Source organism: Capra hircus, chromosome 16, assembly GCF_001704415.2.
Source record: "Capra hircus breed San Clemente chromosome 16, ASM170441v1, whole genome shotgun sequence".
NCBI lineage: Eukaryota > Metazoa > Chordata > Mammalia > Artiodactyla > Bovidae > Capra > Capra hircus.
In genome coordinates this window covers 28467276-28490402 of record NC_030823.1, presented here as the reverse complement: position 1 = coordinate 28490402, position 23127 = coordinate 28467276, and the positions used below count along the sequence as shown (strand labels likewise).

At 51.8% G+C, this 23127-nt stretch overlaps 1 protein-coding gene across 1 annotated transcript in view; it reads right to left on the bottom strand.

Moving 5' to 3' along the window:
• COQ8A (coenzyme Q8A) overlaps positions 1-22765 on the bottom strand; it is a 47120-nt gene extending 24355 nt beyond the window's left edge. The window contains exons 1-2 of the mRNA XM_018060238.1: positions 22616-22765; positions 207-392 (exon numbers count right to left, since the gene is read on the bottom strand). Coding sequence (XP_017915727.1) covers positions 207-383 — 177 coding nt within the window. The 5' untranslated portion in view covers positions 384-392; positions 22616-22765. The remainder of the gene's footprint in view (positions 1-206; positions 393-22615) is intronic.

The following is a 23127-nucleotide window of genomic DNA, read 5'->3' as shown; positions in this document are numbered from 1 at the left end:
TCTGTGAAGCTTCCTATAACTGAAACTCCAGTCACACGGCAGCAGCCTCCCCCTCACACCCAGAAGGACATGGGCTACGCTAAACACTGGGCTGTCTGGCCCTGGCCACAAGGAGACGGCCATCCTGGAGGTGTCCTGGCTCACCCCCTGGTTTCACCAAGACCTCCAAGTCCAGGGCCCCTCCCACCGCCAAGTGGCCTCCTTACCTGCACCTGCCCAAAGACCATGCCGACCTGCTCTGCGGCGGTGGACTGCATGGCCCTGACCGCCACGAGGAGCTCCCCGCCGAGGCCCAGGTGCTGCAGGTAGGTCTCCACGGCCGCCTGGGTCAGCTTGGCAAAGCCTTTGACCAACATGATGGCGTCCCCCAACATGGCAGCCATCCTTCAGGGCTGGAAGAGAGTGGGGTGGGCCAAGTCAGGGTGGGGGCTCACGCCCCACACAGGGTCACACTCACACGGACCCCCTCTACCCCAAACTCTGGCTGTTTGGTTTTTCCAGTGACCTCCCCTTCTGGGTTGACTGAGAGAAAGAGGCAGGGAGGGCCCAGGGCTCAGGGCAGACTGAGTGGCTCCCCACGCTGCAGGGCGCTGAGCAGAGAGAGGGTCTGTGGAGTTGGGGCCGTGCACCAGGCCCATGTTTCCTCACCTCATGGCACACGGTGAAGGGATTTAACTAAAGCTGCTCAGCCACCAAGTGGCAGAACTAGGACTTGAATCTGGGAGTCCCTGATTTAGACTGTAGGTTGGGGAGGGAACTCCTCCCTGCAGGGCTCTGGGGCCCTCAACCCCAATCCTCAGGGGCTGTCTGTCCGTGCCCAGGCACTCTTGCTCTGCCCTGAAGCCTCTGAAGACGCCCACCAAGGGACAGCCACAATCCCTCCCCATACTCAGGCAATGCTCTTGGAAAATCCTAACCAGCATTAAAAACCAGCAACATGATATAGGACACTGTGCAGGAACAAGGCCGGCAGGGCCTGGCCTGAAACCTGGGTCCCCTCCACGCGCGTGCGGGCTGTTCTCTCCTTTCTACTGGGTCGCAGCATAAAGCGCGTTTCTTTATGTCAGCAGTGAAGAAGTGGAAAGCCAGTGCACACAGCATGCCTCACAGGGTGGGGCGGTGCTGGCAATCTCCCAGGCATTGCTCAAGACCTACCTGGGGCTGTGCTGCTAGGAAGGGTAAGATAAGCTAAAATGAGGGGGTGCCGCTGAAGAAAAAACAGGAAAAAGAAAAGAGCTGGAGACTCCAGGGTGGGAAGGAGCACTCTGGCCAGGGGGCAGGGAGGAGCTGGGATCCACCAGGAGTCCCAGAGACAAGAGGATCAGTGTGAAGGTACAGTGGGCAGGAGACCCACAGGAACAAACCTGGGAACAAACACAAGGAGGCCCAGAAGTGCAGCTATACCCTGGACGCAGGGCTGGGCCAGCAAGAGGGAGGGGACCGTCCCAGAGACACCTTCAGGATTCCCATCAGATTAATTAACAGAAGTGCAGACGGGAAGGTCAGGCCAGAGCACTGACAAGGATCTCAATCAGAACCCTTGGGACTTCAAAGACGCAGGCTCGCTCCTGTCCGCCCTTCACGGGGAAGCAGCCGTCAGTCCAGAGACACCTGCAGGGATCCGCTCAGCTTCTAAGCATGGGCACAGCTACTTTTACTTAAAAGAAGAGAAACCCACAAACACACAGGAGCCTGGAAAGTTAAGATGACCCACCTAACCTGCCCTCAAAGACCCCTTCACCTTCATAGGAAGACAGCTGCCAGACACTAGGCTGGGGTGCTTTCCATACTCCATCTCCTTTTAATCTTTATAAGCTACCTAATGACATGGATATTATTGCCCCCATTTCACAAAGGAGAAAACCAAAGTCAGAGGCGTTAAGGAACTGGCTAAGGCCATTCAGCTCCAAACGCTCAGTCCACAGACACCAAGGCACTCCCACAGGGAGGCACTGATTAGACACAAATGAACCTCCTGTACCCTAATCACAGCCAAGGAGGTTTCTGGAAGGTGACCATACCCTTGAGGGAGACGGGAAGGAGGGGGGAAGCTAGCCCTGCCCATCACCCAGTGCTATTTCACACCCAGGGCTCCACTCTAGGCTCCTGCTCCTATGGCAATAAACAAGTGTGAGCCCCACAGACCGAATGTCCAGGACTGGGAAAAGATCACGTAATCACAGCTCAAATGCAGCTGGTGCCAGCGCTCAACAGCTGCCCTGCCCCCAGTCCCACCCATGACACATTTCACTCACAAAGAGAGAGGTTTTGAAAGAGACATCAGGGACACTCAATGGCAGAGGCCGGGGCCCCAGCCCCATCTGTTCAGAAGGACCCTTGCAGGTGGTCCCAGGACCATCCACCATACCCCACTGCTGCAGCAGTCCCCAGAAACAGATCTTCCCCTTGCTCACCCCTAAATCCAATCCAGATAACCAAGCAGGAGACTCTCGTAGGCCATGTGCACACATGCTAAGTCGCTTCAATTGTGTCCGACTCTTTGGGACCCCATGGACTGTAGCCCGCCAGGCTCGTCTGTCCATGGGATTCTCCAGCCAAGAATATCAGAGTGGGTTGCCATGCCCTCCTCCACAGGATCTGCCCGCGTCTCCTGTGGCTTCTGCATTGCAGGCAGATTCTTTACCACTGAGCCACCGGGGAAGCACCTCACAGGCCACAAGCCTCAATAAGTCCAAAACCTCACCTTGTCTGCTAACTGATAGACCTATTTCATTCTGTTTTTAGGCTTAAAACTAATTCTACTAAATTTCTCATCCAAGTTATCATAACCACATAACTAAAGTTTTGCTAGAGCAAAGCAGATAAGTGGGTTTTTTGGCCAATTTCCCCTGCCTAGCTTGAATGGCCCCACTGTGAAATACCCAGGTATGGTCCTGCACTCTGAAGAGGCAGGTCTGGAACCACCAGAGTCCAGTCCTAACTCTTTCGGTTTCTAAGTATGTCAGCCCTGAGCATAGTACCTTATGGGCCAGGATGACACCTACATTACAATGATGATTTTTTAAAAATTCAAAAGAGGAAAAAAATGTTAAATAAACTGACCATTTTTTTTTAATTAAATTCCTGCATTTGGGAAATATAAGTAATAACAGTCTCCTTCACTATTTTCCTAACTGTATTTCATTAACTTTTAGTTCACATATTCCACTTTCAAAGTGGCAAATAAATATGTCATCTTTAAAAAGTACACATGAAAAATTAATTAGCTATGCCTTATTTCTTGCCTGCATGGTTGAATCCTCATACCGGAGAACTTTCCATGGGTGCCTGTCTCACCCTGGACAGCGAGTGCCGTCATGGAGAAGGACTAGAGCCAGTCCCCTGGGAAGGCAGCTTCCATCCACATGGCAATGACATCACGGAAATACACCGTCCCACTACTGTGGGGCAATACTGCCTCTTCTCACGTTAACAGATGCTGTTCATAAACAGTCTGGCCTCGTGAACAGATTCGTAGGTAGACGCATATTTCAAAATCGCAGCCCATGCCAGCCCCCTTGAGGATTATTTATCCAACGTGCAGGGACCACTGCCCCCAAACCTCCCCACATGCTGCTCTGCTGAGTACAAAGTGAAACATTCAAACCTTAGTCAATACCGGGTATTTTTTGACAAAGGAATGTCTACCCTCAAGGAGCAGGGATGGGAAGGTGGACAACTGCCAGAGGAAATACCTTTCCAGAACTGTGTTCACCTTCTGATTTTCAAAAATTGGCTCTCATAAATCCTACTTCTAATACACCAGAACCCCAACGTGACTCAGAATTCAGCTATCCTGAATGTTGGTGCAAAACCCCTGCAGGAATGCACAGGCACCAGGCACTCAGCTACACCAGCAGGCACTTTCATCAGGATCTTAGGTAAATAAAATCAAAAGCCCCGAAAGCACATTAACCACAAGTTTCAAATCTTATCCTCATCACGATTTCAGCTTCAAGTATTACAGCCCTCACCCCAGCCCACTTCACCCTGCTGGTTCTTAAATAGGTTTGGGGGACCTTGCTGAGGAACAATACAGGGATGAAGGGTATTTTCAGGCTCCTCACCCACTTGGCACCATGCACCCAGACAACCTGGGCGCCGCCCGCTCTCCTCTGAGCGAGCACCAGTGAATATAGCAGTGGGGGTGGAGGGTGGGCACTCACATTCAGGGGCGCCCACTAAGGCACCAGCACTAAAAAAAAGTCATTCGGTCTATTTTCTCAACACAGTTCCCCCCTGGTGCTCTGGACTAGTCTGCGCAGGTCCTCGGATGAACCTGCCCTTGGCCCCAGTGCTCACAGCTGCAGTGGCACACACACACATCTATAATGGGCACGGCCACCACGGCGACAACCAGAGGCCAACTGAGACTAACACGCGAGGATCAGGTGCAGGGGAGGCAGCTGAGCAGCGGCAAAGCCAGGGAGCCCAGCCAGCCCAGCCACGGACACAGCAGCGCACTGCCCGCCTCCCCAGCAGGAGGGCGCTGCAGGTGGGTGGGGGCCGGGAGGGGGTCTCCAGGCCCCTTTTCCGGTCTAACATGCTAATGGGCTATAAAGGAAGTAAACAAAGTTGTTGTCTAGAGAGAAAGAACTGGAACAAATGCAGCTCACCACTCCCCAGGGGCAGACACAGAAAGAAGCACAGCCAGCGTCCCCTGACATGAGAATCCTCACGCTCCGAGAGGAAATCTTCCTGCTGAACCTTCACTCTCTGACCTTCCCCACGAGCCTTCATTCACGCTGAAAAACAGACTCTGAGATCCTTTAGCTGGAAATTACCTGTGGTGTGAAGGCCTTCAAATCTAGCCTCCAGAACTGAAAAAAAAAAAAGTCCACCAAGTGATGCCTACCTGGCCAGTTACAGTAAGATGTATCAGCAGGACAATGAGCTGTGTTCTTTTTAAAAATAAATGGGACTTCTCCGGCTGTCCAGTGGTTAGGGCTCAGCGCTTCCACTGCAGTGGCCTGGGTTCAAGCCCTGTTCAGGGAACTAAGATCTCACAAGCCGCGTGGTGTATCCCCATGCGGGGATACATACCCCATGCGGGGATACAAAATACATACCTACATAAAACAGACAATCCTGACAAGCATTAGACAAAGAAGGTCACCATAAATTTTTCCATCCGGACCCACATGGGAGAATTTTATTTGGGGGGAGGGTTCCCATATGCATCCCCAAGCCCCCCCTTCACTGCCAGAATTCACAATCCGTCACCTGTCTCTTCTCACAAGATGACAGTAAGCCAGGGACAGAGAATAAATTTATTCAGCCACTGTTCAATCCCCTCTGCAAGTATGAAGTGTGACAAGACAGACCAGCTCCCATCCAAGGAGAGCCCCAGAGTCTGTCTCTCTAAAAGCGAGCACACCCTCCTATGATCTCTTCCCATCCTGAGCTGGCCTGGAAGCCATGGGATGCCTGGTGTAAGGACCCTAAAGCAAGCTGCACAGCAAGCCCTTTGTCTTGGGGAGTGTGTGTGAAGCTCACTGACAAGCCTTCCCGAACAGGCTTCAAGCCTTGGCTGCTGCATGCACGTCACCCAGTGGCCCACGGATATCAAGCTCAGCACATCCGGAACTGATTTCACTCCCCTTACCCACCCACCCAGGATCCCCATCCTGAGGACTGCGACCACCTCTCCTAACCTCCCCAGGTGCTCCCAGCTGGGCAACCACAGCAGCCCCTAACTGATCTCTCTGCCCCCCCAACCCCCGCTTTCTTGTGCAAGAATGCATGTCTTTCCTTCTCACCAGACCTCAGTGCAAACAGCACCTCTTCTAGGATGTTCTCCCCAACATGTCCCATCCCCAAAGCCCACCCACGTCCCTCCACAGCTCCTTGTTCCATCCCCAGGTAGCAGTGACTATGCTCTAAATCTCCTGCGGGTCCCCCACACTGAGCTGTGAGCCAAAGGAGGGCACAGACCACACCTGTGGTCTCCTCTCCATGTCGCCAGCAACTCACACCACATTGACACAGAGCAGACAGAAATGAACTCAGCTGGTCCCCCCAAGATTTAAGAAAGCCTGCCATTTCTGGGACAAGCTCACACCTCCTTGCAGCTTTTAATCTACACATGGAATCAAAGGTCTCCTAGGAGCCTTGTCTGAGGTAGAGTTCTCATACTTTAGCGGGGCATCAGAAATCACCCAGGAGACTCACTAAAACATAGCTTGCTGCTCCCCAACCCCAGGTTTCTGATTCTCTAGGTCTGAAATGGAACCTGGAAACCTACCTTTCTAATAGATTCCCACCTGTTGCTGCTGTTGGTCCTGGAAACTTACCTTAAGAATCCTGTCCTGGAAGACTAGGGAAAAAGGAACCAAGGTGGCCCACACTCAAGGCCAGACAGAAGTCTAAACAGAGACCCTTTCCTCAAAGCTTCTCCCTGCTGCTCCCTAAAAGTCTGGCTTTGTCCCTAAGTGGAAACCTTCCACTGCCCCTTCCTTCCCCATTCCTCTTCCTCAAGAAACTGAAAAAGGAGACAGCCACCAAAGGAATCTCAAGACTGTAACTTAGTGTTCCTGGGAAAAGACCGTTGAGTGACCTCCAGGAGGCCCGGGATGGGGGCTCACAGGTGGCCAAGGGTAATCTTTTTTTACTTTGGGCATGAACAGTTTTTAGTCTGCATGGACACTGGAAAGTTCCTTTACATGCTTGAAATTTTTCCTTCTTGCTTTCCCTCTTAGAAAATGAAAACACCAGGGGACTGTTTCCTCCAAGGACTGATAAGAGTGTATGTGTTACAGAAAAGACTTAAACCTCTGAAGCCCAAATCCATGAACTTCTGTAGATGTGCCCTTCATGTCGGCCTTTAAAATCACACCCCAGGGGCCAGTATCTCAGACTGGCCCTAATGAGGTCCAGCCTGAGGGCCCATTCATCAGCAGGTTCAGAAATATCCTACACACATCAATTTTCAAAGCCAACTGAAAACAGGAAGAAGAATCCAGGAAAAGAGACAGAGAAAAAGAGCCTGTGCCCCGCTCCAGCCCCACCTCGTACCCACCCCTCCACTCTCAGTCAGTCCCAGCCAGACCTGGTGAGCCAAGCTTCCACAATGGGGAACGGGCTACTAGGGTCATTCATGCCCCACAGCTACAAGCGACCTCTGGAATACCCCAACCTGAGTGTCTACTACAAAGTCCCCCTTCCCTGTCGCCCTCCCAGGCCATCCTTTCTGGGAGTTATCCAAGCATCCTGCCAAATTCTGTCAAACTGCATTTCCTTAATATTGACTGTGTGATAATTCAGCCACAAGAACATAAATCACAACACTAAGGCTGGCTGCATAAATAGTGGTACACCCACAGACGGACTGCTGTGCAGCCACTTAAAGTGACACTATGAAAGGTGTTCATTGGCAAATAAGAAAGTTTACCATATATTCCCACGTAGGAAGGAAGCAGGTTACACAACAATATTATCCTTTGTTTTGGAAGGATAGAAGGAGGAGGAAAGAAGTTTGAAAGAAGGGTGATGGGTGATAGATAGCAAACATGCAAAACAGGCCTTCTCTGGGTGGTGGGGTAATAAAATTCTTTTTACTTTCTTCATTTGCTTTATTTCCTAAAGTTTTCAACAAAGAACATACACTACTCCTATAACAGAAAATAAGTTACAAAAAAATAACCTTCAATATCTACTGTTAAGATGAAAAATAAAGCAAGCACACAGAGGTGTGATTTAAAGGAACTATCCCACGTCCCTCAAGTGTCTGTCCTGGGTGCGATGGGCAGAGGGCTGGATGGCAGATCAGAAAACTATAAATAAGGCCTCTCCACACCCTCGTTTAGCCACTGTCCTTCATCAGAAGACAACTGCCCCTACCAGGCCACCCGGAAGATGGAACATGGCCCTCCCTCTTTCGGGAAAGAAGCTCAACTGCCCTTCTCAGGAAGTGGTGAGAAAATCACTTGGCACAGGCAGGCCTAATGCTGGCCCTGTGTTAGAAGACAGGAACGATGAATGGGTACTTTCCCCAGAAACAGGATCCTAGTTTAGAATAATGTAGTCAGTGCAGTGATCACAGTTTTCTGAACCAGAAGTTAAGAGATGTAATATGACTGGTGCCCTTCTAGATCAGGGGTCAGCAAACCAAGGGGACAAAGCCAGTCCTGCTGCCTGTTTTTTTAAATAAGCATTTGCTAGAACACAGATTACTGCTCATTCCTTTAGGTATTGTCAATAGCTCATTGATATGTCTTACCTACGGCTGTTTGGGGTTTTTTAGTTTGATTTGGTTTTAAGCTATAACACGAAGCTGAGTAGTTGCAAGTGAGAACTATGGCTCACAAAGCTTAAAATATCCCCTTATCTGGTTCTTTCAGGGAAGCGTGTTGACCCCGATTCTAGGGCAACAGAGTAAAACATAACCTCAACTGTCCCAGGAAATCTGGAAAGGTCACTGGAGTTAGAATAGTCCACCAAAGCTGGCACTGGGGTGAGCACACCTCAGTAGAGCTCTGCTCCTGACCCCGAGTTGGGCACCTTCCCCGGCATAGAGCTGCCCACTACCCAGAGGCCCCAGGCAGGGGCTGAACAGAGGAGGGGCTCTGAGGTCCTGTACTGGCTTGCCCAGAACAGGATGATCTGAGGGCTGCTAATGAAGGGGTCAGGCCAGGGGTGGGGTGGGGTCAGATGCCGACTTCCTGTTCTCCTTCCTCCTGCCTTTCCCAAGGTTTTCAGCCATACAGCTGCCTCCCGCGTTTCCTCATCTCACATTAAGATGACCAGTGCACTCTCGGTCCACTGCTTGAGACTGAATGGCTATAAATCCATCATCACTTAACCTCCATCATCTAGTCCTCCATTCCAGAACTTTCACCATATCCCTAACAGGGGCCCCCTCTGCCAGGCAAGCACCAGTGTGTGCCTGGGAGGGGAGAGCCAGGCAGACAGGATGCCCACTGCCACTCCCACCCTCAGCCGCCCACTGGGCCCCCAGCTGCAGGACAGGGCAGCCTCCTGCCCAGGTCCAGGCTGCTCACCACAGACTCCACGCGGGGCTGAAGACGCAGCCCTTGGCTGGCACAGTGGAACTGTCCCCTGTAAGGAAAGAAGTTTATTTCTGGGCCTCAAGTTGTCTCCTACACTAAGAACTTCATGTTCCTTCAAAAGCCATTTCCAGACTACAGGGATTTTTTTGGAAACCATTTTAAAAGTATAGACCCTTATGCTAACACACTCAGGAGCTTGTTGCATAGCGGGCACTCTGACATTCTCCAGTGAATTTCACGGGTTCCCCAAACATCTGGAGCAGAAGACCAGCATAATGATAACTGTAGCTTCTCTTATTTACTGAGAGTTTATTATATGCCAGGCTGTGTGCTAAGTGTTCTATGTGTACTACCTCACTTACTTTTCTTTCTTCCCTGACCAGGGATTGAACCCTCAACCCCTGCATTAGAAGCCTGGAGTTTTAACCACTGGACTGCCAGGGAAGTCCCCTCACTCAAGGAAGTACTACTATTATGTCCATCGTACAGTGAAGGAACTAAAGCAGAGAGAGGTTAAGTAACTTGCCCAAAGTCATACAACAAGTCATACCACTTGCCCAAAGTCAAAATAAGAGCTAGAACTCGAATCTATCATGGCTCAGGAGCCCGGCAACCATTTAACAGGTAAAAGGAGAAAAGAGTGATATCCTCGATGGCAAGCCTCCAATCTTCACCCACTGGGAAATTAAGATATTCTTAGGACTCCCTGGTATGTTGCCCCAAAGTGGACAACGGGCTGGGGGCAGCGGGAGGGAATCGAAAAAACAGCAGCAGGAGAAGCTCCAGCCTCTAATGACAATCCAGAGAGAAACTCAGGCCACGAATGAACCTGCACGGCCCAGGCCTCCAGAGCACAGGTGGGTACCTCAGGGGGCCCCAGGTGACCTTTCCTCTCACTGGGGAGCAAACGCAACTGGTTACAAACACCAACATGCCAAGCATGGGGTCCTGAGTGCAGTCTCACTGTCTGATTATGAACCAACGTATTCTGCTTAAAAGATTAAAAAAGATTTGGTTCAGGAAGTGATACTGATGAAGCAGTCAAGATGCTCTGGAGTTGGGTACTTCCGGTTAAAATTCTGACTCTGCTGCTGACCTAAGTAGTCATTTAAGCTCATCTTTGCACCTGAGTTTCCCTCATCTGTTCTCAAGAGGAGTGGGTTAGATAATCCATATAATAGTACTTAGGAGCCCGAATGCCTGGCACACACAGAAGGTGCTCAGAACCTGCTAGTTGATGATCATTATTAAGACCACACAGACACTCTGGAATGAGTGAGACCAGAGAGAGCATGAATGAGACCAGTGTGGACAACCCTCTTACTGATTTACACTCCCAGCAGCCGGGCCACGTATGGTACCAGATGTGACTCAGGGAGGGCAGACTCACCCTCTCCTGGGGACCAGTGTGGCGTCTACGGCTGTGATGTGAGGCATTACTCAGGAAAGGCAGTCCGGCGTGCTGGCAGCCCGCATCCAGTGCCAAGGACAAGCAGGATAAAAATACCGCTGGTAATCCTCAGCACGGCCGATGCCACTCTCAGAGAAGATAACTGCACGGGAGGCTTTCGCTAGGTATTTTCAGGGAGGGACAGTGCAGGGAAACCCCTCTGACGCCCACAAGTTCCCTGGCTCCATCCTACAGCCCATCTGCCGCCAAATTAATCCTCAAAGCCTTTTGCATCACGATTCACCCTCGGCTCAAATGGCTCCTAGTTTTCTACAGAATAAACCCCTAACTCCTGAGCCTGAAGGTGGAGGCTGAAGTCAGGACCCAGGCCTCCCGTCCAATCTCTACTCACACCTATGCATCCCCACCACACACATACACACACATGCACGCACCTACTCCTTCACCTGCGCACTTCACCTATGCACCCATCACCCATGCAGACTGTCTGCATGATCCCAGCCTCTGGGTCTGGGCATCAGCTCTGCTCCGACAAGCCAGAATGCTCCAGGTCCCGGAACCTGCTTCCTATAACCTCACCTGGATACTAACGATGGCCTAAGTCCAATCTAAATAAGAGAGACAGAAGTACTTTGAAATGTACGAAAATGTTCAACATTCCTTGAATATATTCAAGGACATATGTCTAAATCGGGCCCTCATTTTTTCTCAGCGCTTATGAATTTAAGACTTTCCATTGATTGACCAATCCAGCTCTGGTCAGATTCTGCCCCATTTGTAAGTTACCTTTAGCACACAGAAGTCTTTTCAATAATAAGCTTCTTGAGGGAGGCTCACATCTCACACATCGATGACTCTTTCCACCCCCACTCCCCCCGACATACACACAGGCCACACAAACACAAAGGTCATCTGCAGTGTCACACAGAGGTGAGTAAGGACCCTGGTGCTGTAGTTGAGGAGTTTCTCTTAAACTAAAATCAGGTATTTATAAGGTTGTGTAAATCTGGCCAAAATACTGTGGGTGGCTGTGGCCGGCTGAATGATGGCCACCCAGACATGTTCACACAGATGAACACACATATTCTAATCCCCAGAATCTGTGACTAAGTCATCTTATGTGGTGACAGGGATTTTGCAGGTGTGATTAATTAAAGAACTTGCGATGGAGGGCTATCCACCTGGGCCCAGCGTAATCAGGGGTCCTTATGAGCGAGGCAGGAGGACGCAAGTCAGAGAGGGAGATGCGAGAGAGGCAGAGGTGGGAGCGATGCGGTTGTGAAGACAGAGGCACGGCCTAGGGAGGCAGGCGGCTCTCAGAAGTGGAAAGAGGAGGGGAGCGGTTCTGTCCTTGGGCCCCCAGGGAGTCTGCTGACTCCTTGGTTTTGGCCAGGTGAGACCCACACCAGACTGCTGACCTCCAGAATGTTAAGATAATAAATCGGTAGTGTTTTAAGTCACTGAGTTTGTGGTCATTTCTTACAACAACAATAGGAAACTAATGCAGTGGCTATTTTTTCAAAGGTAAATTGCTGGGTTGGGAAGAAGGGCTGTATTCTAGAATAATTTCGAGATCATTCCTCTAAAATAACTTAGTGTGGTCACTCCACAAGCGGCACTGAGTGCCAGCTAGCGTCTGAGGCTGTGCTGGGTGCTGGCATGTCCCGTGGGCCGCTTGAGACACATTCCTGCTCCTGATGACAGAGTCCTGCTTGCGTTCAGTATAAACATGCCCCATTTGTCTACCAGCCTCGGTTCAACACTGAAAACATCACGGAGCACCTGTGTTACCTGCCAGGCACTGCACAGCGTGGGGCCCCGCACCAAGTAAGAGCCCCCACCCTCAAAACGCTCTCAGTACTTATATTCTTAACCTTTTAAAACATTCAATGCAGAGTAAACATTTCAATTAAATAATATTAATAATAAGAACAGCTAACAGTCATTATTCCCCTTCTGCCTGCATACGTCACTTTGTGTTACTCCTAATCTTACAACCAGGGCTTCCCTGCTGGTTCAGATGGTAAAGAATCTGCCTGGAATGTGGGAGACCTGGGTTGGATCCCTGGGTCGGAAAAATCCCCTGGAGGAGGACATGGCAACCCACTCTAGTATTCTTGCCTGGAGAATCCCCAAGGACAGAGGAGCCTGGTGGGCTATAGTCCATGGGGTCATCAAGACTCAGACATGACTGAGCAACCTTCACTTCACTTTCATCTTACAACAACCCTGTATGGAATTACGGTCTCGACTTGCTGATGAGGCAGAGCTCCACACGGTAAAGAGAACTCTAGTCCCAACACTGTCAAGAGCTGGCCGATTGACACCTGCCTGACCCCAGGCTCCCTCAGCCCTTTCCTCTTGTGGCCTAGGAAGTGAGAGCAAATAATAAAACTGCACCCCGGTCAGAAACATGTTTTTAAATCAGTAGTCACTCTCCCAGAAACACAACAAAGTTCATGCCTTGGAAAGTATCCAGCTGGTTGCAGAAAATTATGAGTCATAAAAATCCAGAAGCTGGCTGGGCTCTCAAGCGCCACCTGGCCAAACTGCCTTACTGGAAAGTTGCTCAGCTACCAGACTGAGGGTGTCGGGCTTCTCAGCACCAGCAATCCCACCCTGGTTGTGTCTCAGACATGGTGGGAGAAAGAGGCAGGAGCCTCACACTGGGTCCACTCTGGGTGTGCACTCCACTGGGTACGTGGCCCCAGTCCTACCATGTACCAACCTTCATCAGCAGCACTTCCAAACACCACATGCAGGCCAGACAGACACTTGGGCATGTCACTGGTATAAAGGCTAAATTAATGACTCCTGCCGCAGAGAGCCCATGCAGCCCTTTGGCACTGTGTGCTGTGCTCAGTTGCTCAGTTGTGTCTGACTCTTTGAGACCCCATGGACTGTAGCCCACCAGGCTCCTCTGCCCGTGGCGATTCTCCAGGCAAGAATACTGGAGTGGGTTGCCATGCCCTCCTCCAGGGGATCTTCCCAACCCAGGGATCAAACCCAGATCTCCCGTATTGTAGGTGGATTCTTTACCATCTGAGCCAGCAGGAAGTGTACACAAAACCCCAAGAGTTTTTAAAACCAGTGAGTTAACCTATAAGGGACAACTCTAGACAGATGACTGTACACAGGAAGAGAATGAGAAAAGGGCAGACAGAGGGCGAGGCGGCTGCCTCCTCCCTGACCTCCACTCTTCTTTGCTGGAAGAACTAAGGCCATGGGCCCAGGCCTGGCCCTCAAGGTTCTTCACTGTGGACCACAAGACATCTTTCCAGTGCTTATTTCCCACTATCTCCCCCACACCAGGGCTTCAGCCAGAATGGCTCATCCCCAATACACACACGGACATACCCCCACCCCCCACACACACACTCACACATCTTCCTGCTTCCACATGCTGTGCCCTCTGCCTCCCCAGAACACCCTTTCCTCTGCCAAAGTCCTACTCATCCTCATGAAACATTAGACGCTCCATAGCAGCCCCCTGCTCCATCCTAAAGCCACCTCTCTTCCTCTAAAGTCCCTCATCTCTTAATGGTCTAAGGTCATCTTGCCATGCCCTGTGTGACTCTTTATGTACCCATCCCGTCTCCCGGGGTTGCATGGTGCCTTCCTGGAGAGGGGACTCTCTTACCCAGACCCCGACTCCTGCTGAGGGCAGGCACTGCTCTACACCCTCACCAGGAGTGTCACACCCATGGGCACCCAGGGGCTCCCTAGCTTCTCAAGCTCCATCTTTTGAACCCAGAACTCAAGTGACCCCAGGGATGCTAAGTACCTGGGAAACGCTTTCTGTCCACAATCACTGTGAACCACCCCCAATGCAGAGGCAGAGACACAGCAGTAGGATCAGCACCCCAGTGTTTTAACAGGCAGAAGAGGGAGAAGCCAGGGAAGAACATTCGTAAGGGGACATTTGGGAGCCTGCTCCTATGCGCATGCAGACACGCAGACACAGAGGGAGTGGTGTGGCCCACCTGCGATACCCTATTCGGCCCCACTCCCTCCTTAGAAGAAGAGTAGGAGGGAAGAGGGGGAAAGAGAGCAGGTCTGGCCCACTAACAGTGAGTTCATGTGGGCTGCAACAGGGGCATAGCAGGCGTGACCCATACATGGTACCCAGCCCTCAGCTTTAGCAAATGTTGGCTATAAACACAGCAGGGAGCAAGAGCCACAAACTGCTTTTTCGATCTCACACAGATGGGAGATGTTTGCTCCAGAATCTGTCAAACAGTAACCACTTGTGGGTCACAGGGCAACCTATTCTTACCTTCACCCTCCCCTGAGCCAGGCCTGGTGCCAAACAGAGAAAATGTGCCAGGCAGAAAGCAAACCAGGCTTAACCCCAGGATCTGGGTTTAACGTAAAAGTTTTGTGTGTGTAAACAATCCCCAGGACCTCGCATCTCGCCCAGCAGATCGCAGGAACCCTCTGTGGCCAGCCAGACCCAGGTTCGAAGCCCACTCTGGGCACCAGCCACATGTGACACTGGGCACTCTTGCTCTCCCTTGGGCTGAGCTTCCTCATTTCCTCGTGTATAAGAAGCTGAGACTGACCTAGATGACCTCAAGATTTGAGATTAGGTCATGGCCTTTTATCCCCTGAGCGGATCAGGATTACCCAGGGCTGTGGTAAAAATTGGGATTTAACAGGGTCTAGAGTCATCCCTGGTAGCTCAGACAGTAAAGCGGCTGCCTACAATGCGGGAGACCCGGGTTCGATCCCGGGGTTGGGAAGATCTGCTGGAGAAGGCAATGGCAACCCACTCCAGTATTCATGCCTGGAAAATCCCATGGACCAAGGAGCCTGGTAGGCTACAGTCCATGGGGTCGCAAAGAGTCGGACATGACTGAGCGACTTCACTTTCACTTTCAGAGAGAATCACAGGCTTCCCAAGTGGCGTGAGTGGTAAAGAACTTTTTTGCCAATGCAGGAGGCATAAGAGACCCGAGTCTGATCCCGAAGTAGGGAAGATCCCCTGGAGGAGGGCATGGCTACCCACTCCAGTATTCTTGCCTGGAGAATCCCATGGACAGAGGAGCCTGGCGACTACAGTCCATGGGGTCACAAAGAATCGGAAATGACTGAAGCAACTTTCACGTGCAAACACACACACACACACACAGATTTTCACACTCAAAAGAATCTGAGTGCTAACCCTTCTAGACACTCTATGAAAATAGCAAGCGTGTGTGTGTGTGGTGGGGGTGGGGCGGGGGTGGGCAGACTTGCTTCTCAGGGGTGGAGAGGTGGGGACCATAACCTCTTTCAGGCAACATCTCTGGGAAAGTCCAGTAGGAGAGGCAGGGAGCAGGGAAGGGATTTGGGCCCCTTCTCAGAGAACCAGGAAACACTTCCTTGCCCACTTACATACACACACACACACACACACACACACACCAGGAAACACTTTCCTGCCCCACTTACACACACACACCAGGAAACACTTTCCTGCCCCACTTACACACACACACACACACACACACACACACACACACACACACACACACACACCAGGAAACACTTTCCTGCCCTACTTACACACAAACACACACACACACACCCTCCGTCCCTCCCCAGCAGCTTCCAGGAGCCTGATTTCCCCTTTGAGCACCACCCTAGACCAGTCTCCCCTCTCACATCAAGCAGAGGGCCTCACTCACATCTAGCTGACATCTTGCTTCCCTAAAACAGAGGCAATCAGCTGTGCTCGCCCTCAAGCCCTGGTCCAGGCCTCAGCCCTCCCCCAGCCTCCCCCATGTCCTATCTCCTCATCCCATCTCCCCCCATTCTTCCCTCTCCCTCCTCCTCTAGGACCTTGCCTCTGACCTAGTTTTTGTTTTGCCTTCAATCTCTCCTTCCACAAAAGCTTCCCCTCTCAAGCCCACAAACCTGCTCTCAGCTTTCATGCACCAAATATGAAAAAACCTCCTGTTGATTCTGTCTCTCCTTCAGCTTCACCCCTGCCAATGCCTCTAGGGACAGAGGGCACCTCCCGTCTTGTCCTTCCTTCTCCCTCAGCACAGGCTGCCTGGCCCAGATCCCAAGCTCTTCACCACCACCACCCCCGACACCATGACACTCACAATGGCCACTTGATGGCTTCATCCACCTAAGCTACCCCAACACCATCCTCCTCAGCCTTTCCTGCTGGCCCCACACTCTCTTGGGAAATCCTGACCTGGGTTTCCATCACTTACTCTCAGCCCCTCAGCTCAGCTTCTTTCACCAGCTCCTCATCCCCACAGCACAGGTGTCCCCAGGCCTGGTCCCCAGCCTCTCCTCCCGGCTCCCTACACTGTCCCCTGGGGACAGGCTTCAGCCTCCCCATGGGCTGGCGGCTCCCCCAGGACTGTGCAGGCCATTCCCAGCTGGGGCAGGCCATCCCAACCACTGAATCAATTCTAGAACCAAACCAGTTATACATACATGACATCTCTCCCTCCAAGTCCTACAGACACCAATGAAAGGGTCCAGGGGGGAACGGAACAGTTCTAGACCTTGACTGTGATAATGGTTACATCATTCTATGCATTTACCAAACCACCCAACTGCACACCAGAAAGTGTGAACCTACTGTATGCAAGCTGTACCGTAATAACAAAAGAATACAGGGGAAAGTCCCACAAGGCACCTCGACCCCTTTGCTTCTAAAACGATCACCATCTTCCTTCCGCCAGTCCAGCTCCTCCTCGCCTGACCCTGTTTTCAGCACTGATACCACCATCCACCCCAAACAGTGCTCCCCCCACTAGACATCTCAGCCCAGGTTAAGCAGTCACTTAAGAGATTCCACCTGCACAGAGTTACACTCTCTGGAATCTACGCTTTCATTCCATCTCCCCAAGGCCTGCCATGTGGGACTCAGGCCGCCCTCACTTCTCACAGGCCACCTCACTAGCCTCCCCTCCATCTACCCTGAGCCCTCCACCATCATCCAGTCCCCATTCTGCACAGTTCGCCTACTGAGTGCCCTCCCCTCCCCATAGTGGCATCCACTTTTGCCCCTTCCTGCTCGGGCCTCAGCTTTGGTTCCTTTCTCTCCCACAGAAACCCAGGCACCCTTCAGGCCCCAGCTCCTAGGCCTCCCAGCACAGGAACCCATTTTGTTAGCCCTCTCCCAACAGAACCAGTAGCACTGCACCCTGGGTTCCCAGAGCAGAGGGCCGCCCCCACTCCCCACAGCCCCCAGTCCTGCACAGTCTGCCCAGTGCCCTCGGATACCCACGCCCACTGCACATGAGCCAGGGCAGGGAGCACCTCCCTCTCTGTCAGGGACCCTCTGGCTGCAGCTGAGCTGTGGGCGCTCAGGGAACCCTTTCCAGCCTGAACTGTCAGCTGAAAAGTAGGAGGGCTAGGCCAAGCCTGCCTGGCCCCCTGACCCCACTGCTGAGATAAAATGCCACAACAGAAGTATTAGTGGACTATCCTAAACTCCTAAGGGTGATTGCACAGGCTACTTCAACAGGAAATAGGGACTCACCCCATCCACTCCCTAGCTCAGGCCCCCACCGCTCCCCTTCAACTCCTGACCCTCCTACCAAGCTGCACTCACCCCCACCAGGCAGTCCCCGGCCCCAAGGCTTCTGCTCAAAGAGCCCACTGCCTGGACAGATGCCACTCAAAGAACGGTCCTGGGACTAAAGGTGTCATCCTTGATGAAATAACAGGAGTAAGCACTTAGAAAGGCTTCCCTGGTAGCTCAGCTGGTAAAGAATCTGCCTGCAATGCAGGAGACCCCAGTTAGATTCCTGGATCAGGAAGTTCCCCTGGAGAAGGGACAGGCTACCCACTCCAGCATTCTTGGGCTTCCCTGGTGGTGGTTGAGATGGTCAAGAATTCGCTTGCAATGTGGAAGACCTGAGTTCGATCCCTAGGTTGGGAAGATTCCCTGGAGGAGGGCATGGCAACTGACTCCAGTATTCTTGCCTGGAGAATCCCCATAGACAAAGAAGTCCATGGGGTTGCAAAGAGTCGGATATGACTGAGTGACTAAGCACAAGCACCCAGAAACCCTTACAGCAATTTAGCACTGCCATGATGTGAAGAACTGACTCGCTGGAAAAGACCCTGATGCTGGGAAAGATTGAAGGTGGGAGGAGAAGGGGACAACAGAGGATGAGATGGTTGGATGGCATCATCAACTCGATGGACGTGAGTCTGAGTGAACTCCAGGAGTTGGTGAAGGACAGGGAAGCCTGGCATGCTGTGGTCCATGGGGTCTCAAAGAATTGGACACGACTGAGCGACTGAACTAAACTGATGACACTTTTAGTGTGTTTTACAAAAGTACTGGTCTGCAGCAAATTGGGAAAAAATAAAACCTGGCCTTCAGCATAGAGTCTGGGAAGCACTGGCCCCTCACTCCTCTACACTCCTGCCTCTTTCTGCTAAAATCCTGCTCATCCTCAGTGTCCCAGTTACTATGCCTTCTCCAAGAGTCACTAGCCAGAAGTGGTCTCACTCCGAGTCCCTAGTCCAAACCACACTAAGGGTGTTTAGGTGGTATCTGCATACCCTTTATTACAATTCCCAGAGGCCAGGGACCCAGAGAACTGTTCAGTTTTATATTTCCAATGCCACACTCAAGGCATACAATCAACTGATACTTGTTCAACAAGGAGTAAATAACCAGCTGCTGCTGTTGCTGCTAAAGCGCTACAGTCATGTCCGACTCTTTGTAACCCCATGGACTGTAGCCCACCAGGCTCCTCTGTCCATGGGATTCTCCAGGCAAGGATACTAGAGTGGGTTGCCAGGCCCTCCTCCAAGGGATCTTCCCAATCCAGGGATCGAACCCACGTCTCTTACATCTCCTGCGTTGACAGGTGGGTTCTTTACCACTAGTGCCCCCTGGGAAGCCCACCCACAATGTCACAGAGGGCTTTTCTTCAGGGCAGGACATGGAGGGGCACCAACCCTTAGGGTACACATGATTTCCCAGGTTTGGACCAAACGCAGCCCCTCTCCCTCCACCCAGAAGGAAATGGGACAATGTTTGTGAAAGCAAGCTGAGGGCTCTGGAGACAAGAACTCAGTCACTATTCACTACAAGAGAATCTACAATACTCTGAAACGGCAAGTTGAGCGAAAAACTCTCAACTTTCTCATGAATCCTTCTCTGCATGGACAGAACAAAAAAAATAAATCATATTCAAGTATGAAGAATAAAAAGATTTTTTTCAGGATCATTTCCAACTTTAAATATACTGTAGGCCCATGACCTCAAAGCAAAAAGGTCAAGAGCTCAGGAGCCTATAACCCCACAATGAACAACATGCTTGTTAACACACCACTCAGGTTTGAAAGTTGTGGGGAGAAGCCCACCCAGATGCACCCCACTCAGGGTCCTGACCCTGCTTCAGAGTCAGCGGACCCCATTCCCACTATTCCCTCTCCCTGCATGGGCACAACTCCTAATGGAGCAGGACCCTCACATTCCCCCCTCCCACCCGCTCTTCTTTCTCTGGCTCTCCCAAGTTCCTGGCTGTTGTTTAGCAAGAATGCTGGAACTATTTCCAGATGCCACTGTCAGATCAAGACAACTCTCTAAATATTCCTGTCTAATTTTGCACACAGCTCTTGTTTCAACTGACAAAGATAATGACTCAGTGTCCACAGCTCTTGATGGAAAATCATCCTGTCGAGTTTGGAGCTTCCCAATAATAAGCTTCTCTAAACTTCTTTTTGAGAAAGGAAGACTGACCTCCTTGTCCAGATTCTGTTCTACAGGCAAGAAAGGGTACCCAAAAGACCCCCTAATAAACCAAGGAGTGTTATGGGAAAATCCTGATACATCCCCATAGGACCAATCAACGACAAGAAAAGGAAATCCACGATAGGGACTTGGGGTGTTTTTCCTGTCCAATAATCATTGTTTCTTCACTTTTCTGCATCCTCATCAGTTTGGGACTTTGGAATTTGGGGCATAAATTCTGGGTTAAAGTGAAGACAAACTCTAGACTCAGAAGTAAAATGACTTTCCCTGCAAAAACAAATGGCTCATTGTCTCTGACACTGTCTCTGATGCTTTAATCAACTGGAAAAGCACTCTACAAATGGTCCATGTGTCCATTCTGCACCAGTACACTTCTGGGTAGCCTCTTTCTGGAGGTGTACACGGTACAAGTAAATACACCCACATATATGTTTGAAATGCAGACACTTTCTCTCTGCAGACATGGGCCTAGCCCCCTCTCACATCATAAAACGTAATAGATGTCTTAGTAAATAAGTGAGGATGAGCAAAGCATCCCTTTGCAAAAGCCACTTATGGAAAACTGAATTGGCCTTTCAGTCAGCACTGACAGCTTAAACTTCTTTGCTCACGGTTTACAAACCACCCCATGGTTATTTCACATGCATATATCCCACAGTCTTGCAAAGTCCCCAAAGACAGAAACCACAAGTCTCCCAGTTCTTTTGGACTTCCCAGGTGGCACTAGTGGTAAAGAACCCACCTGCCAACGCAGGAGACATGAGACCTGGGCTGGATCCTTGGGTTGGGAAGATCCCCTGGAGAAGGGCATGGCAACCCATTCCAGTAGTCCTACCTGGAGAATCCCATGGACAGAGGAGGCTACAGTGCATAGGGTCGAAAAGAGTCGGACACGACTGAAGCGACTTAGTATGCATCCCCACTTCTTTTGTATTCTGGATTCAGTCTCTGCCATGCATTCAGCTAATGCCCATAGGTTTCTAACCTCCTATCTCACTCCTATCCCCCCAGGTATGGAGAAGGGGGTAAGGAAATTCCCTTGAAGGCCAACCAACATGGCTTCTATCATTGGTTTAGGACAGAGAGCACAATGCTATCTGCTACCTAAACTTCTCAGCTCCTCAGGGACAGGTCCCAGGGGGCCTCTGGCAGCACAGGAAGACTCTTACAGTTTTATCTCTGTGGTTCTCAACCAAGGTTGACTGAGTCCTCCAGGAGACATCTGGCAGTGTGTGGAGACACTTTTGGTTGTCACAACTAGTGGGGGAAGATGAGCGGGGTACTACTAGCATCTAATGGATAGAGGCCAGGGATGCTGCTGAAAATTGAGAAACCCTGGCTTATGCGACACACAGGGAAGCATTCAGACCACCTTGGTTCACTTTTCCTTTGAGTTGTCCAAGGTCAGGCCCAAAATCATAACCCTGTTTTGTCTGCATCATTTGCAAAGTTGAAAATACCCAAAGCCATCATCAATCATAAAGGTGTTTCCCCTGAGAATCACCAGTTCCCCCCCCCACCCTCCTGCTTTGTACCTTCTCCAGAGATGGGCCCTCCTGCCAGCATAACAGCTGGCAAGCTGGCATCATGCACCCTCAAATCCTTTAACAACAAGTTAGGCCTGGCAGGTCCAACTCTTCAGTCTTCTGTCACGCACACCCAAGGCCCAACTGAGCATAGATGAGTTTCCCAATGGGCTGCAGGCCCTACCCAGGATGAAAGGCTGCACAGAAGCCGCTCAGCCTTCAGAGGACTGGCACCTGTCATCCAAATGGAGAGTTCCAGCATCCAGACCTGCCCCCCCAGCAGCATTCCCCATCCCACAAGGTACATGGGAGGACCGGCCTCCGTTTGGCAGAGGGGCAGGCACTGGGGAAAGGCACGACCATTGACAAGAACCCCAGTGTTTGAAGAAGCAGGAGGACGGGCCAAAGAAAAGCCAACAGAGAACAGAACCAAAAAGGACCCTCATTCCCATGTTCATACAAAACCCTCACCAGTGAAACCCAACAGCTGGCTAGGACCAAGGGCGTCAACGTTCTGACACAAACCTCAGGCCAGGGACAATTAGCGCCCCTGAGACAGTGCAAAGGGGTCTAGGCGTGAAGAGAAATGTCGTAAGAAAGCGAGGCAGGAAAGCAGTACTGGCGACCAAGAAACAAGGCATCAGGTCACCAGGGCTGCTAGGCGAGTTCCGAGGACCCAAGGCTTTGGCAGGCAGCCTTCGCACCCTCCCCGAGACAGATATGGGCTGTGGGAACGGGGGTAGCAGACAGCCGTAGGCGCCCACCCTGCACTCTGAAGCGCGCCCACCGCGCCGTGGCCCGGAACTCGGGGCAAATGAAACTCGCAAAGGGGAAGCCGCGCTGTCACTTGAGGATGCAAGAAGGGCCCAAGCGGGAGGTTAGCCCTGCTCTGGCCTCAGGCAGGCGGCGCCCAGGGCACGCGGCGGCCGGCGGGCAGCAGCCTTACCCGGCTGCAGGAAGCTAGGATCCGCGGTCACCTTCGCGCAACCTCCGCGCGCTCGCCTCAGCGCTGGCGCCCGGCACGCGCTCCGGATCTGTTTACCAACTCGCCCGCGCCCGGAGACCCAGAGCCCTCAGCCCTGCCCCGCGGGCCACTCCCATTGGCTGCGCCGCCGCCTCAGCCCAACGCCGCGCGTCGCGGGGCAGCGTGCTCGGCCCGTGCGCTCGACCCGCGGCCAATGGGGTCTGAGAGCGGAGAGAGAGGAGCCAATGGGAGACCTCCTCAGCAAGCAGGGCCCCTCCCATTCTTCCCCCTCGCTGCTGCCCTCTCCCCTAGTTGAAAAAGCCGGACTGAGGACCACGCGTTTGGGTTTAGAGAGACATCTCGCGTGTGCCCGGAGACCTCTGCCTTCTCCAGACGGGACGGCAAACGCAGCTGCGGTGACCGCTGTCGGCTGTCTTGTCCCGGGCTGGTACTCCCCGGGCTTTCTAGAGGCGGAGGAAGGAGCCGTCGCGACT